The 18,097-nt window shown below is 45.2% G+C and overlaps 1 protein-coding gene across 1 annotated transcript in view; it reads left to right on the forward strand.

The window, feature by feature from the left end:
• The window catches only part of myo10 (myosin X), a 105,239-nt gene that overhangs the window by 55,462 nt on the left and 31,680 nt on the right, over window positions 1-18,097 (forward strand). The window contains exons 5-15 of the mRNA XM_079285468.1: window positions 9,101-9,235; window positions 9,391-9,515; window positions 11,153-11,166; window positions 11,442-11,526; window positions 12,863-12,966; window positions 13,475-13,604; window positions 13,810-13,931; window positions 15,560-15,706; window positions 16,005-16,105; window positions 17,555-17,621; window positions 17,765-17,857. Of these exons, the coding sequence (XP_079141594.1) occupies window positions 9,101-9,235; window positions 9,391-9,515; window positions 11,153-11,166; window positions 11,442-11,526; window positions 12,863-12,966; window positions 13,475-13,604; window positions 13,810-13,931; window positions 15,560-15,706; window positions 16,005-16,105; window positions 17,555-17,621; window positions 17,765-17,857 (1,123 nt within the window). The remainder of the gene's footprint in view (window positions 1-9,100; window positions 9,236-9,390; window positions 9,516-11,152; window positions 11,167-11,441; window positions 11,527-12,862; window positions 12,967-13,474; window positions 13,605-13,809; window positions 13,932-15,559; window positions 15,707-16,004; window positions 16,106-17,554; window positions 17,622-17,764; window positions 17,858-18,097) is intronic.

Here is an 18,097-nt window from a genome sequence, read left to right on the forward strand (position 1 = left end):
GTGATGGATGTGATGGATGTGTGATGGATGTGTGATGGATGTGTGATGGATGTGATGGATGTGTGATGGATGTGTGATGGATGTGTGATGGATGTGATGGATGTGTGATGGATGTGTGATGGATGTGTGATGGATGTGATGGATGTGTGATGGATGTGATGGATGTGATGGATGTGTGATGGATGTGATGGATGTGTGATGGATGTGATGGATGTGTGATGGATGTGTGATGGATGTGATGGATGTGTGATGGATGTGATGGATGTGTGATGGATGTGTGATGGATGTGATGGATGTGTGATGGATGTGATGGATGTGTGATGGATGTGTGATGGATGTGTGATGGATGTGATGGATGTGTGATGGATGTGTGATGGATGTGATGGATGTGTGATGGATGTGATGGATGTGTGATGGATGTGATGGATGTGATGGATGTGTGATGGATGTGTGATGGATGTGTGATGGATGTGATGGATGTGATGGATGTGTGATGGATGTGTGATGGATGTGTGATGGATGTGATGGATGTGTGATGGATGTGTGATGGATGTGATGGATGTGTGATGGATGTGTGATGGATGTGTGATGGATGTGATGGATGTGTGATGGATGTGTGATGGATGTGATGGATGTGTGATGGATGTGTGATGGATGTGTGATGGATGTGTGATGGATGTGATGGATGTGTGATGGATGTGTGATGGATGTGTGATGGATGTGATGGATGTGTGATGGATGTGTGATGGATGTGTGATGGATGTGATGGATGTGTGATGGATGTGTGATGGATGTGATGGATGTGTGATGGATGTGATGGATGTGATGGATGTGTGATGGATGTGATGGATGTGTGATGGATGTGATGGATGTGTGATGGATGTGTGATGGATGTGATGGATGTGTGATGGATGTGATGGATGTGTGATGGATGTGTGATGGATGTGATGGATGTGTGATGGATGTGATGGATGTGTGATGGATGTGTGATGGATGTGATGGATGTGTGATGGATGTGTGATGGATGTGATGGATGTGTGATGGATGTGATGGATGTGTGATGGATGTGTGATGGATGTGTGATGGATGTGATGGATGTGTGATGGATGTGTGATGGATGTGTGATGGATGTGATGGATGTGTGATGGATGTGTGATGGATGTGATGGATGTGTGATGGATGTGTGATGGATGTGTGATGGATGTGATGGATGTGTGATGGATGTGTGATGGATGTGATGGATGTGTGATGGATGTGTGATGGATGTGTGATGGATGTGTGATGGATGTGTGATGGATGTGTGATGGATGTGATGGATGTGATGGATGTGTGATGGATGTGATGGATGTGTGATGGATGTGTGATGGATGTGTGATGGATGTGATGGATGTGTGATGGATGTGTGATGGATGTGATGGATGTGTGATGGATGTGATGGATGTGTGATGGATGTGATGGATGTGTGATGGATGTGATGGATGTGTGATGGATGTGTGATGGATGTGTGATGGATGTGATGGATGTGTGATGGATGTGTGAGGCTGTGACTGATTGCAGGGCGGAGCGGTGGAACCGTGTTCTCGTGTTCCTCCTGGAGGGCTCGTGTGCCGGACTGCTCAGGACCAAAGGTGTTCAGGGTTCATGGTGCATTGTTGGGAGGCAACGTGAAACCCCATCAAACAATCCTCATCCAGAAGCAGCTCCACTCTGTTTCATCCACCGCTCCTCACTCTGACCGTGGTTCAGATCATTACAGGCCTGGTGGGTTAAAGCTGTCAGAGATGTTAAACAGTACTTTGACTCAGTGGACTTTATGTGTTCTGATGTACTGTAAGTGTCAGTGAGCAGCAACAAGTACGAACATAAGTACTAACGGTGAGAGAAGAGAAACATTCGTAAACCAACACTTTGGTTTCTTACAGGCTCCTAACGTTTGTGTGTCTGACACCGAAAGTTAGATTCTGAGTGGAGGATCGGTTTAACACGGAGTCAGAGTCCAGCTGCAGTACGTGGTCTGGTTCACAATGCTCACACACACACACACACACACACACACACACACACACACACACACACACACACACACACACACACACACACACACACACACACACAGATCCCCCCCATCGGTCCCCCAAAAAACACCAAAGCCGTCTCAGAGCGGACGCTCGTAAAACATGTAACAGAGAAACGATCACTTCTTGTGAGGAAGAGGAGCAATAAATTGCTGGCTGGCACTTTCAGGCAAGGCAGGAAGCGTTTTCGTCGGATTGAGGGATTGTGGGTAATCAGATCCAGGCAGAGGGAGGCGAATGAAACAGAAGCTGGTGTAAAGGAGGAGGGAGGAGGAGGGAGGAGGAGGAGGAGGAGGAGGAGGAGGAGGGGGGGGAGAGGAGGGAGGAGGAGGAGGGAGGAGGAGGGAGGAGGAGGGAAGGGGGAGGGAGGAGGAGGAGGAGGACAGCAGCTCTAACACAATGCATCTGCTCATTAATGCTCTTGAATGCCACTTTGTCTTTTCACCGATGCGGATACCTGCCTGCGTCGAGCCACATGATTTTAATGGAACCCCCCCCCCCCCCCCCCCCCCCCCCGTCGTGTTCTTGCTGCACATTTCAGCAAGAAGTTGTTCTGAACCGCCAACGAAGAAACTTCTGGAGAAACTCCAAACGTTCATTACACACAGCAGATGCCGCCGTGGCAGCTTCTCCTTCTGGATAATGAAGCAACGAGCAGCAGCCTGAGGCTGCATGTGGTTCTGACCTGGTGCTCTGCGCTGGTTCTCTGGTTTGAGGCTCCTCATGCTGCATGGAACACTGGTGTCTTTAACACTTTGTGTCAACAGATTGTGTTTGTTTGGTGTTTCAACATCACGCTGCCTCTGTGCACGAAGCAGCTCCATGAAGTAATGCTTTAACGTGCTGAGGAGGAAGTTGACCGGTCTGCACGGTTCTGTACCTCAACAGACCGGCTCGACAAAAATATACAATATACACAGAGTGCATCTGAACCGGCCAGTTAGAAGCTTCTCACACGTTCAATGTTGTCTGAATCAGTGCAGCTGCAGGAGAACGCTGGCCAAACAATCAAAAGACGATTTATGCAATCACGAGCAAAAACGATCCCCTCAAAGTCAGTTCAGCATCTGTTCTTTAGCTTTTGATCACATGAGCTTCCTCAGCGGTGGACTTTGCACAGGGTCCGTGTAGAAGGGTTTAGGTCAGGCATTGACCCTGGATAGGTCAACAGGACGATTTCACAAATCCAGGGCGAGCACCTCGACACGGTGTTTGCCCAGCTGTTATCGGGGGGGGGGGGGGGTAGATTGAATTTCCTTCCGGTACTTCTTCCACAGCCTTCATCGTTCTCCTCCCGCCCTCAGCTGCAGCCTGTGAAGTGTTCATGTATCACATTGAACAGTGTTTGTCGACGCTCTCTCTGTAGAGACGCTCGTTCACACACACATTTCCTCATCGTCTGTTTCCATATCACACAATCAGCTGATGAACTTCCCTACAATGATGATCGTCTTTTTTCTTTTCTCCAGATTAATTATGGTACGAATAATGTTTTCAGAAGAAATATGTTCCCGTCTTTCTTTGGTGGTTGTTTCTTACAGCAGTTTATTCAGCTTACTGTGTTTAATATGTCGGTAGGACCTTCTAGGAAATATCCACCGGTCAAAGTGCATTCTCACCGGCTGCCGCACCGGTCAAAGTGCATTCTCACCGGCTGCCGTTGTGTCCCAGAACAGCCCAGATTTGATTAAATGTCGAAGCGCTGAGGGTGTTATCCCCGACCCCCGACCCCCTGACCCCAGAGGTGGGTGTGAGGTCAGACTCGAGACTCTCCAGCCTCGGTAATCACTCAGGCATCCGGGGGTCACACAAGCCCAGCAACAACACACCTGAGGGGTTGACTCTTGGGATTCAGCCGGCTTTATCTGCGGCCTCTGCACCGCGAGTCGGATGAATAACTCGGCTGTGACCAAAGGAATGCATCAGTAGCAGAGAGGAGAGCATGATGGGAAGGGAACACATCTCACCGTGTTTGTTTTAGGTGTAGCATGAGGCCGGCGGCTCTTGAAACTGAACTCTTTCTGTTTGTGACTAACGTCATTATAGTTTCTTTGTCTCTTTTATTGAATCGCATAAATTAGAGGCGTTCGTGAGTGAGTGAGGACGAGTCTTGGCGCCTCGAAGGGAAATAGTTTGGCTTCGTTCATGAGTTCACGTTGGATTCTTGAGGTTTGTGGGGCTGAACAAACACACTCAGTGGGTTTTAGGTTCCAGTCTGAAAGTACAGTCTCACATTCTACTTCAGTTTCTTCCCCAATGATGGAAAGAAATAAACAAATGTATTCATGTAAGTCGACGTAAATCAGCCTGTATAGCTCCGTCCTTCACATGTTAGCATGTCATTTTCTCATAGACTCCTCTGGTTGTATAGAAGTCTATAGAAAATGACTCTACTTCTCTCTTGATTTATTACCTCAGTAAACATTGTAAACATGAGTTTATGTCTCAATCTCTAGTTTCAAGTCTTCTTCAATACAGCATGATGTTCATTTAGTACATTATGGTCCATTTAGAGTCACACAGACCATAAAGCAGGGGATGCTTTAGGGCGGCTTATAACTTTAAATCTTTCACTGAGTGTTTTCACGTGGTCGCGTAGTTGTGAATCCCACTGCTCATCTCGGTAAGACCCGCCCTGCCTAGCTGGTTGAGGCAGATACGATTGGTTGTCAGGCATTGACCTCGAGTGATTATGTTCAGGATCGCTCATCGGTCAAATACGACCTGAAACTCATCAGGCTACCAGTAGCTCGGCGAGCTCGGACGCCTGGCCAATCCTACAGGGTCTTGCCAAGAAAGGCAGTTTTGGTTCCAATAAAGCAAAGTGAAGGCGGCCAATAACCAAGACGGCAACGGCTTAAAACCAAGATGGCGACGGGCAAAACTGTAGTCCACAAACCAATTGGTGACGGCGACAATGTCCACTTCTCATATACAGTCTACGAGCACGACGCCTGCAGACTACATGAGACTCCATCTTAACAAGTGATCTGATCTTGAACTTTAAACAAGCAGGTAGTTAGACGAGATGGTCTCAGTTCCTCAGTTGTTAAGAAGACTTAACACCAGATTAAATGGCGAGTAGACGGGTTGTTTCGCTCTCCTCTCAGTTTCTCCTCTCTGCTCAGAAGCTCTTTGGCTCTGCTCCTCGGTACAAAGGCCTGAGTGAGGTCCAGAGTTTATCCAACACGCTCAGTCGCTCCGCTGAAGGCTCCCTCCTTCCTGCCTGGGGGGGGGAGGGGGGGGGGGACCTTGGGTGGCAACAGCATGTGGAGGGCCAGGGATTAGGACAAAAGGCAGGGTGCTGTTTAGTTGTGTGTGTGCTAGTTGGGAGAAGTCGGCATGCTGCCAGAGCTCTTTTAAATGAGTTACACACACACAGAGCCCTTTAAAGAAAGATCCAACCGCTGTGAGAAGGTTTGACCCGCTGGTGGACTAATGAAGACCCCCAGCACACAGACCGGAGTCCGTACAGCTGGTCTTTCTTTCTTAAAAACAGAGATATCAGCGAAGTCCTTCACCACCGTCTCCTGAACTACAACAGAAGCGTCAGAATGACACACAGGAACGCATCCATGTCAATGATCAGGTGTTTAAGACCAACGCGTAACGATGAGGATAAGAAACGAAGGACACGGAAATGTCATATAATAAAGAAATGAGTGAAAAATATGTTTGAGTAAAAACATAAAAGCAGAGCTCGTTGTGCTTGTATTTATTTGGCTTTACAGAAATATTGTTAGAATCGCACAAAGACCCAAACTTTAAAGCTGCATCAATCACGTTTTGGCCACTAGGGGGCAGAAGGGAACACCCCAAATTCTGATATATTCCCAGAAAACTGGAGAAAAAGCTCTGATGTTCCAGAACAAACGGGGTTAAAGCTGTTGGATGTTTCGTTGAAGGCAGACAGTGAAACGATGGCGGCATCTCTGCCACCTCAGAGTAGAAGAAGAAGTAGAGGTTGGGAAGAGGTCTTCAGGAAGTTTTAATTCTTCTTTAATGTTTAATTGTTCTTTAAAAACGTTTCCATAATCCATGTCGGGCATCGACAAAAAACCCTCAATCGAGCCTTAAAACGTCTTTTCGCAAATGAGGACGTTTTATGGACGTTTGGACGTAAGGACGTTTTAAATGTTACTGTTTTGATACAGCTTTTCTAATGCCATACTTCAGAATATGCATAACGACCTTGTCGACCTTGTCTCCGGCCCTGTCTCCGGTCCATCGGGAACGTGCCACTGACTCCAGGGATGTGAGCGATCATGCTGCACGGCTCATGCACGGCATTCAAGTTCAGCTTTATTCAAACAGCACGGCTAAAGCAAACAGTGTTGCACAACATGCCGTCCCAAAGACAGATGCTGAGGACAGACGGGTTCTGGCTGTGTACTCTACGTACGTCTGTTCTCCCTGTCACAGGTTTACATCACGTTCTCACTACGAACTACACGTCTATCAATACTCCACCTGACCAGGAGGAGTTCTGGTTTCACGCTCCATAAAATGGAGGGAAAAGAAATCAGTTAAAAAATACAGGTTGCATCTCAGTAAAAATATTAAATAAAAAAATATATGCTTCCAGTTAAAAACTGTCCAAATCTAAAGTTTGATCAAATCCTGATTGTGATAAAAAGACGACTGTGACACTTAAAGAATCCATAAGTCAAGTATGTGACATGTGACCTGCTCCCCGTCACAGTGAATGTTTGAATTATAATTCAACAGAACTCCATTCAAGATGCTTTTGTTTGTGTTGTGTTTGACCGTCTAAAGATCCCAAACGTCTGCCTCCTGCTTGAGGACTTTAAAGGCAAAGAAACACAGAACGGTCCTGCGTTCTTCGATTAGTCTCAGCGGTGAGAGTCCTGACTTCATGGTGTGAAGGTTTCCTCAGGTCCCTGAACGCCCCGTGAGGAGATGTGTTGTACGTAGTCCGTATGTATGCTGCTCACTGCCTCTTCTTTCACGCACATTGAACATGTAAACAGGCTCCACTTTGTTTTTTAATGGTGCCTTAAACATGAAGGACGTTCTTAACGTATTAACTGACCTTATGGGACCGATTCAATGGGATTCTTTAAAGATGGGAGCCTGCCCATCATTGTATTGATTCATTGTTTCATTTATCAATCAGTCTGTGAAATGTCCAAGTTCATTTTACTTGTTTTGTTCGACCAACAGTGCAAAACCCAAATATGTTCAGTTTAATGTCAGAGAAATGCAGCAAATCCTCAAACAATGAATCATTTACCAAAGTTTCTTCTGTCGGCCGACTAATCAATGAATTCACTGATCATTTCAGCTCTGAATCCAAAACGATAGATAATATCAGCAATATCGTGCATAGATTCAAATGGAGGAATTCTCCTCTTCTTTCTTTCTTGTCATGTTTATATGTCATCTCTGCTCTGCAATCCCAACACTCACACGTTAATATCATTTAAATTCCCATCAAGCACACCTCGGTCACAGACCTGAGGAGCCACGGAGAGGATGTTGCATGCTCTGGTGTTTCACGGTTTTAATGTGTTCCTACCTTCAGACACTGCAGGTTGGTCGTTACGTCGTCTGGTGATGTAGTTTTAGATTGATTTTAAAACAGCAGAGGTAATAAAACATGAAGAAGATGAAACTGCATGCACGTCACCAACGTAAATTGGTTTCTGAAGCATTCCTTCATGTAGAAACGGTGTTTCTCTAGTCTGTGTCTACGAGCAGCAGCGTGTCTGTAAAGGTCTCGTGTGTTGTTCATTGTGAAGGACACTCTTTCTGTGAAGCGTCCTGTTTGTGTTGAATAATGTGTCTCGTTGTTTGGGGGCAGATTTATTGCTCTCGAGCTTCTCTGTGTCTGTGGGAAAGGTTTGCAGGTCAATAAGTAACAGCCTGAAGCTCACTGTGGGTTGCCAGGTTTGTCTTCATGTCCCCGGAGGTGTGAGAGGGTTCTCATAACGTCTGTTATTGTTGCTGAAGTATGATGTAACCACAGATCTATCTTGTTTATCGTGTTGCGTTTAATGACCCTCTGGGATTTACTATTGTTAAAAATCCAAAACATCCATAACTAGCGTCCCCCCCCCCCCCGTCCCCCCCCGAAGGTTCCCCATCACTCCCATGTTCAGACCTGCTGGTCTGCTGTTGCATCCTCGTCGCCGGTGTCCTAGTGCTCCATCTAGTGGTCGTGTGCTGGAATATTTCCCATAATGCATCAGCAGTGATCCATTCACGTGTGATTCAGTTAGTTGTAAGTGAACGTGAGTTTAAACCAAAGACACACAGACTCATCTTAGATGAAGAGGTTTTCTTTGCTCCTATAATCAAACGTTCATGTCACTGTAGACACACACACCATGCAGGGTTCAAACCTTCAGCATCTCTGGAACATAACTGACCTCACGAGGGCTCTGCAGCCTCTATAACTCTATTATAACTCTATTATAACTCTATAACTCTATTATAACTCTATTATAACTCTATTATAACTCTATTATAACTCTATTATAACTCTATTATAACTCTATTATAACTCTATTATAACTCTATTATAACTCTATTATAACTCTATTATAACTCTATTATAACTCTATTATAATTATATTATAACTCTATTATAACTCTATGTATTTCAGCGGCCTACTTCCTAAAACATGTCAAACATACAGCAGACATGTTTGTCTTGTTATATCACCACTGCTACTACAAGTACTGCTACTACAAGTACTGCTACTACAAGTACTGATACTACAAGTACTGCTACTACAAGTACTGGTACTACTGCTACTACAAGTACTGCTACTACAAGTACTGGTACTGCTGCATCTGCTACTACCACAGAAAATACTGATTCTTCAATAACTAGAAGAAGAATAACTGCGATATTGTTTTCTATAACAAGAAGAAGATGAAGTATATATATGAAATAAAGATAATCAATCACCGCTACCCGTGTGGGGGACTCGTGTCTTCTCTCACCACCTTTAATAATCTTCAGTAATCTCATGACTCGTGTGTTTTATCCCCCCCAGTGGAGAGAGCGGTGCTGGGAAGACCGAGAGCACCAAGCTGATCCTGAAGTTCCTGTCGGCCATGAGCCAGCACTCCATGGAGGCGTCGTCCAGAGACAGGACGTCCCACGTGGAGGAGGCTCTGCTGGAGAGCAGGTGATGATACTGATGCTCGACTAGTTCAGACAGTTTTCATTTCCAGAGAACCTCTTTTCTCTGTTCTCCTTTCTCCTTTCTCTTTCCTCTTTCCTCATTCCGTCGCCTGGTTAATGACCCTGCTCCTGTCCCCCCCCCCCCCCCCCCCCCCTCAGTCCCATCATGGAGGCCTTTGGAAACGCCAAGACCGTCTACAACAACAACTCCAGCCGCTTTGGGAAGTTTGTCCAGCTGCATTTCAGCCAGAAGGGCAACATCCAGGGAGGCCGGATCGTGGACTGTATCCTCAAAGCCACTCGTAGTGTCCTTCCCTCTGTGAGGATGAGCAGAGTGAAGATGAGCAGAGTGAGGATGAGCAGAGTGAAGATGAGCAGAGTGAGGATGAGCAGAGTGACGATGAGCAGAGTGAAGATGAGCAGAGTGACGATGAGCAGAGTGAAGATGAGCAGAGTGAGGATGAGCAGAGTGACGATGAGCAGAGTGAAGATGAGCAGAGTGAAGATGAGCAGAGTGACGATGAGCAGAGTGAAGATGAGCAGAGTGAAGATGAGCAGAGTGAAGATGAGCAGAGTGAAGATGAGCAGAGTGAAGATGAGCAGAGTGAAGATGAGCAGAGTGAAGATGAGCAGAGTGAAGATGAGCAGAGTGAAGATGAGCAGAGTGACGATGAGCAGAGTGAAGATGAGCAGAGTGAAGATGAGCAGAGTGAAGATGAGCAGAGTGACGATGAGCAGAGTGACGATGAGCAGAGTGACGATGAGCAGAGTGAAGATGAGCAGAGTGAAGATGAGCAGAGTGACGATGAGCAGAGTGACGATGAGCAGAGTGACGATGAGCAGAGTGAAGATGAGCAGAGTGACGATGAGCAGAGTGAAGATGAGCAGAGTGAAGCTGAGCAGAGTGAAGATGAGCAGAGTGACGATGAGCAGAGTGACGATGAGCAGAGTGACGATGAGCAGAGTGACGATGAGCAGAGTGAGGATGAGCAGAGTGAAGATGAGCAGAGTGAAGATGAGCAGAGTGAAGCTGAGCAGAGTGAAGATGAGCAGAGTGACGATGAGCAGAGTGACGATGAGCAGAGTGACGATGAGCAGAGTGACGATGAGCAGAGTGAGGATGAGCAGAGTGAAGATGAGCAGAGTGAGGATGAGCAGAGTGACGATGAGCAGAGTGACGATGAGCAGAGTGAAGATGAGCAGAGTGACGATGAGCAGAGTGACGATGAGCAGAGTGACGATGAGCAGAGTGAAGATGAGCAGAGTGAGGATGAGCAGAGTGAAGATGAGCAGAGTGAGGATGAGCAGAGTGACGATGAGCAGAGTGAGGATGAGCAGAGTGAAGATGAGCAGAGTGAAGATGAGCAGAGTGAAGATGAGCAGAGTGAAGATGAGCAGAGTGACGATGAGCAGAGTGAAGATGAGCAGAGTGACGATGAGCAGAGTGAAGATGAGCAGAGTGACGATGAGCAGAGTGACGATGAGCAGAGTGAAGATGAGCAGAGTGACGATGAGCAGAGTGAAGATGAGCAGAGTGAAGATGAGCAGAGTGAAGATGAGCAGAGTGAAGATGAGCAGAGTGAAGATGAGCAGAGTGAAGATGAGCAGAGTGACGATGAGCAGAGTGAAGATGAGCAGAGTGACGATGAGCAGAGTGACGATGAGCAGAGTGAAGATGAGCAGAGTGACGATGAGCAGAGTGAAGATGAGCAGAGTGACGATGAGCAGAGTGAAGATGAGCAGAGTGAAGATGAGCAGAGTGACGATGAGCAGAGTGAAGATGAGCAGAGTGAAGATGAGCAGAGTGAAGACGAGCAGAGTGATGCTGCGACTCATTAAAATCCATCATGTTTGCTCATGTAAATCACTCTGGTGTTCTCCAGCTGTTGTTGGCCTTGACTCACATGCTTTCTGACCGCAGACCTCTTAGAAAAGGTGAGTGTCCTTCCTGCTTCCACATCTGTAATCGCATTTAAAGTGACACTCCATCAGATAAAGGTTCCTCCCACAGCTCTCAATGGTGTAAAAACAAGAACGAATGCAGCACAATGCTCTCCTGATCTCTGTGTATCAAACATGCAGAGGGTTCGTGATCCATGCTCAGAGGATGTGTGTTGGTGTGAGCACCACTGTGTGTGTGTGTGTGTGTGTGTGTGTGTGTGTTGATATGAATATGAGTTCTTAATAGCAGTTCTTCTGGTTCTCCACAGAACCGAGTGGTCAGTCAGAACCCGGGGGAGAGAAACTACCACATCTTCTACGCCCTGTTAGCAGGAACCAACAGCCAGCAGAGAGGTGAGACCCCCTGAACCAGACCTGATGCAAAACACAGAGGAACGCTATTAAATATATATATATAATAAACATGTGTCCATATGAAGCTTGTGTTCATTCCCAAGCGTTAAAGGGAGAAACTTCATGCAACAGCACGGGTCAATTTAAAGATCGTCTTCTTTCAGACTAGTGAAGAGAAAACATTTATTTTATTACTTTGTCTTTATGTCTGTAAATTCCTTCTTATTTCAACAAAAGTTACCATGACATAATGCCTCATTTACATATTGAACCTGAGAACCTCTGCGTGTGTGTCCGTGTGTGTTCGTGTCCGTGTGTGTCCGTGTGTGTGTGTTCGTGTGTGTGTGTCCGTGTGTTCGTGTCCGTGTGTCCGTGTGTGTCCGTGTGTGTCCGTGTGTGTCCATGTGTGTGTGTCCGTGTGTGTCCGTGTGTGTTCGTGTGTGTCCGTGTGTCCGTGTGTGTGTGTCCGTGTGTGTGTGTCCGTGTGTGTCCGTGTGTTCGTGTGTGTTCGTGTGTGTCCGTTTGTGTGTCTCTGTGTCCGTGTGTGTCCGTGTGTGTTCGTGTGTCTGTGTGTCCGTGTGTGTCCGTGTGTGTCCGTGTGTTCGTGTGTGTTCGTGTGTCTGTGTGTCCGTGTGTGTCCGTGTGTGTTCGTGTGTGTGTGTCCGTGTGTTCGTGTCCGTGTGTGTCCGTGTGTGTCCGTGTGTGTCCATGTGTGTGTGTCCGTGTGTGTCCGTGTGTGTGTGTCCGTGTGTGTGTGTCCGTGTGTGTGTGTCCGTGTGTGTCCGTGTGTCCGTGTGTGTCCGTGTGTTCGTGTGTGTTCGTGTGTGTCCGTGTGTGTTCGTGTGTCTGTGTGTCCGTGTGTGTCCGTGTGTGTCCGTGTGTGTTTGTGTGTCTCTGTGTCCGTGTGTGTCCGTGTGTGTTTGTGTGTCTCTGTGTCCGTGTGTGTCCGTGTGTGTTCGTGTGTCTGTGTGTCCGTGTGTGTCCGTGTGTGTCCGTGTGTTCGTGTGTGTTCGTGTGTCTGTGTGTCCGTGTGTGTCCGTGTGTGTTCGTGTGTCTGTGTGTCCGTGTGTGTCCGTGTGTGTCCGTGTGTGTTCGTGTGTCTGTGTGTCCGTGTGTGTCCGTGTGTGTTCGTGTGTCTGTGTGTCCGTGTGTGTCCGTGTGTGTCCGTGTGTGTTCGTGTGTCTGTGTGTTCGTGTGTGTTCGTGTGTCCGTGTGTTCGTGTGTTCGTGTGTGTCCGTGTGTGTGTGTCCGTGTGTCCGTGTGTGTCCGTGTGTGTGTGTTCGTGTGTGTCCGTGTGTGTGTGTCCGTGTGTTCGTGTGTGTCCGTGTGGTTGCAGAGGCCTTCTCGTTGGGCCAGCCCAGCAGCTACCACTACCTGAGACAGTCCAGCTGCCTCGCTGACAACTCCGTCAACGACAGCGACACCTTCCAGGACGTTCAGGTCCGCAGGACTCAGCCGGCTCCATCACGACACATGTTCACATTCAGACACGCTGACATACTCCACTCGTCTGAGGGGAAGTCACACATATTCATCTCCGGATTCTTTTTTGATTCATTGTTTTGAAATGTCAAAAATGACAAATGTCTCAAAATGTTGTTTTTAAACAATGATTTAATAAATAATGATTTAATATACTAAATATTTAGTATACTTGCACCTTACATATTGTATTGATTTGATTTCCCACATATATTTGCATACATTATATGTCTGTGTGACTAATTCATTCATTCATTCAGAGGATAAAACTCTGAAAAGTGAAACCACATCTTCCAAACCCAAACCAACAGACACGTCAGTCCAGACCTCCAGAACTGATCAGCTGCTGAACACAGATCGAGCTTCAGAGATCCGTTCAGTCCCAAAAGAACCTAAATGAGCAGCGAGAACGTGAAGCTGCCACCTGACGTTTTTATTCTCATCTCTGTGTGTCTGTGGTTCCCAGAATGCCATGCGGACGATGCAGTTCACGGAGGAGAACATCGGGGAGATCCTGCGGCTGCTGGCCGGGGTTCTCCAGACGGGGAACATCGAGTTCATGACGGCCGGAGGAGCGCAGGTCTCCTCCAAATCAGGTCCGAGAGTTTCTCCTCACGTTCCACTCCGTCGTTAATCGGACTTCCTCCTTTGTTTAGAGACAGCGGCGCCAGTTTTTCAGTTGTTTGTCGACTCATCCCTGACTAAACATTCCTGCTGAGTTGGGTGAATGACTGCGACTGGGAGTAAAAGCAGAATGTTCATCAGCAGACATCTTTGCTCACGCTGCGTTCCCTCCACCAGCTGCTCTCAGCCGAACGTCTGACCTCCTGGGGCTGAACCCAGATCAGCTGGCCGAGGTCCTGACCCACCGCTCCATGATCCTCAGGGGCGAGGAGATCTGCACACCGCTCACCGTGGAACAGGTGAGTGAAGTCCAGTCAGCTCACCTGTGTACTAACCTCTGGTGATCTCCACAGACTGACTCTGTGTTGCTGTTATTTCAGGCCTGAGGTTTGGTTTCTTCTTCTTCATTGTTCATAGTCTGGTTGTACAAACATAGAGGAGGGTATCTCATCTCTCATGCTCCCTGAGCCCACGGTGATGTCTTCAAATATGTTGTTTAGTCTGACCAGCAGTCCAAAACCCAGATATATTCAGTTCATAATAAAACAGAGAGAGGCAGTGAATATGAGAAGCTAGGACCATGTTAATGACAGAACACCACACAGAGCACATGAGTGCATCATACTGAGTGTCATGAATGATAAATCAGAAGCAAAACCTAAACAATGTAGAAGTTATTCAGCCTCAGACATTCAGATCATTTACTACAAACTGAACCTCACAGTGAAGTGTGAATAAAGTACGATTCAACACAGACATCAGGTGCATGATTTACAAACAAAGAGTACTTAAATACTTTCGTCTTAAATATATAGTGGTTTCAAATATATATAACATATTATAGTGTTATAGTGGTTTCATATATATATAATATATTATAGTGTTATAGTGGTTTAATATATATTTAATATATAATATATTATAGTGGTATAGTGGTTTAATATATATATAATATATTATAGTGTTATAGTGGTTTAATATATATTTAATATATAATATATTATAGTGGTATAGTGGTTTAATATATATATATAATATATTATAGTGTGATAGTGGTTTAATATATATTTAATATATTATATATTATAGTGGTATAGTGGTTTAATATATATATAATATATTATAGTGTTATAGTGGTTTAATATATATTTAATATATAATATATTATAGTGGTATAGTGGTTTAATATATATATAATATATTATAGTGTGATAGTGGTTTCATATATATAATATATTATAGTGTTATAGTGGTTTAATATATATTTAATATATAATATATTATAGTGGTATAGTGGTTTAATATATATATAATATATTATAGTGTTATAGTGGTTTAATATATATTTAATATATAATATATTATAGTGGTATAGTGGTTTAATATATATATAATATATTATAGTGTGATAGTGGTTTAATATATATATAATATATTATATATTATAGTGTGATAGTGGTTTCATATATATAATATATTATAGTGTTATAGTGGTTTAATATATATATAATATTTAATATATTATAGTGTTATAGTGGTTTAATATATATATATAATATATAATGTATTATAGTGTGATAGTGGTTTCATATATATATAATATATAATGTATTATAGTGTGATAGTGGTTTCATATATATATAATATATTATAGTGTTATAGTGGTTTAATATATATATAATATATTATATATTATAGTGTTATAGTGGTTTAATATATAATATATTATAGTGTTATAGTGGTTTAATATATATATAATATATAATATATTATAGTGTGATAGTGGTTTAATATATATATAATATATAATGTATTATAGTGTGATAGTGGTTTAATACTCCAGCACAAAGCGAACGGAGCATGGCTGAGGAGGTGTCTGCTGTGTGGTGTGTGCTGATGCAGCGGTTCACCTCCTGCTCCTCTGCAGGCGGTGGACTCCAGGGACTCCATGGCCATGGCCCTTTACTCCCAGTGCTTCAACTGGATCATCCGGAAACTCAACAACCGCATCAGAGGCAAAGAAGACTTCAAGTCCATCAGCATCCTGGACATCTTCGGATTCGAGAACTTCGAGGTGCGTTCGGACTCGTGGAGAGATTTACCATAAAAACACCTTCTCACCAAAACTATTCATGAAAACCCCCAAAGAATGGATGACTGAGGGGAAATTAATAACCAGGCGTTATATCTATCAATCAAGTTTGTTCAATTGAACTGAATTAAATTGAATCCGATCCCTCGCCCTTAATTTCCTCGTCTCCTACGTATTTTAATGGTATTTAAATTGTTAATCAGTTCCTCGTTCCTCGCTTCGTTATGTCTCGTCTGTGTGTTCTGGGTCTTAATGTCTGCCTCGTTTTGTTCCCCTGCAGGTCAACCGCTTTGAGCAGTTCAACATCAACTATGCAAATGAGAAGCTTCAGGAATATTTCAACAAGCGCATCTTCTCCCTGGAACAGCTGGAGTACAACAAGTAGGTGGAGGACGTTGAGCCGCCGGTGGTTCTGTTGTTTTCACCGCAGAACTCTGTCGACTGACAGAGTTCTGTTACGAGATGTTGTGTTCCTGCGAGACATTAGAGTCTAATTCTACATCTGTACGCTGTTATGTGTGAGCTGATCTTTCCTGCGAAGGCAGAGAACAGCAGAGTTCCAAAAATAGACCAAAAATACTTTGCACAACTTTTCCATAATACCCCAAAGTTGTGCTTCTTTCTTACAATTACAAATGGATAATTCCACTTTGTTATGTGCCTATTATTTAATATCTTTAACTAAATCTCCAATTGAAACGCTGTCGTAATCACACAGTCATGCTGAGGTGGCAGTTATTTCACCGCTCAGCTACTTTTAAGCAACACAAGTGGAGCAGCTGTTGTGAGGGAGGAAAGAACCAGATGTGTAGCTGCTGCAGGGCCGGATCATGGTCCTGTGAGGCCCCTCGGCACATGTCTTTTGGAGCCCCCCTCATGTTTTATTGTGGCAAAAATCATAATGACTACAGTAAATATTGAGATCACGTTTATTTAACTCAATTACCTCGTTGACTTTGGAAACTTTTGTAAGTGCAGAGGAGCTCCAGAGACCCTCGCTCTGTAAGCGCTGAGGGGTCTAGGGGGCCCCACTGGTGAGCTCACATTCTAAACACACAGGGGCCTTGTGGTCATCTTGTGCTGTGCCCACTGAGGGCCCCGGGCGTTCAACTTCCTTTTTGAAGTCTTGGGTCACGCTTGGCTTTGAGGCCCCGGGGGGCCCCTGTGGCTCGGTCCATAATCCAGCCATGAGTTGCTGCCGCTTGGCTTTCTATAACTTAACAGAGTCAATCCATATTAAAGACCGTCGTCATGTTTGCTTCGTCTGGACTCATATGAATCTGTCAGAGTTGAACACGTTCTCGTGGAAATAAGACGTCGCTGAAGTCACGCGTTAAAAACGCTCCGTTTTGGCTCAGATAGAACGGAAAATCCAAAACATCATCTCACGTCCACTCGGTCTAAATTCTTACTGTTTCTCAGTGTTTAGAAAACACAGCTGATGATGTCACCAGTTGGTCCAAAGCTCCACCAACAGTTCAAACCAACTGTGTGTCCTCTGGGCTGGATGTTCTTTGGATGAAACGGCACAAGGATGCTGTTAGCTGTTAGCTGTTAGCTGTTATCTGTTAGCTGTTAGCTGTTAGCTGTTAGCTGTTAGCTGCCAACCTGGAGGTCCTGATCGTAGGACACAAGCGCCTCATCTGTTGATCACGATCCATTCATGACGATGAGAACAAGCAGTCAGGGGTTCCGACACATTCCTGCTGTTGTGACGTGTTCCCTCTCTCTCCGGGCAGAGGTCCGCTGAAAGACTCGGATAAGTCTGAGTCAATGGTTCCGTTTCTTCATGTGCTGTGACATGTCTCTGACCTGTTGTTCCTCCTGCAGGGAGGGCCTGGTGTGGGTCGACATCAACTGGATGGACAACGGAGAATGTCTGGACCTGATCGAGAAGGTACGAGGGCCATTTAAAACAAGAGAGGGAAGTAGCATGATGACGCTGTTAGTCACAGCAGTGTCTTTGTGATGAGTCTCGTTGAGAACAGCTAAGATGATGATGATGATGATGATGAGGATCTCCTCTCCGTGTTTCCATAGAAACTGGGTCTCCTGGCGCTGATGAATGAGGAGAGTCACTTCCCCAAAGCCACCGACGGCACCTTACTGGAGAAGCTCCACAGCCAGCACTCGGTACGTCTCCGTCTGAGAAGGTGTTGGTTGATCTTCAGCAGCAAGATTCTCATTTCACAACCCAGAAGATCTCATCGGTGTTTAGTCCGGCAGTTATTGTGCTTTCTGTCGGTGTCTGGCCGATACTTTACTTCAGTGTTTCCATGTTCTCACTTCTACTCCACGACATTTCAGGGGGAAATATTCTACTTTTTATTCCAGTTTCAGAGATTCAGATTATTCCAGCTGCGGGTCAGATTG

The sequence above is a fragment of the Melanostigma gelatinosum genome (genome assembly GCF_949748355.1).
Source record: "Melanostigma gelatinosum genome assembly, chromosome: 15".
Classification (NCBI taxonomy): Eukaryota; Metazoa; Chordata; class Actinopteri; order Perciformes; family Zoarcidae; genus Melanostigma; species Melanostigma gelatinosum.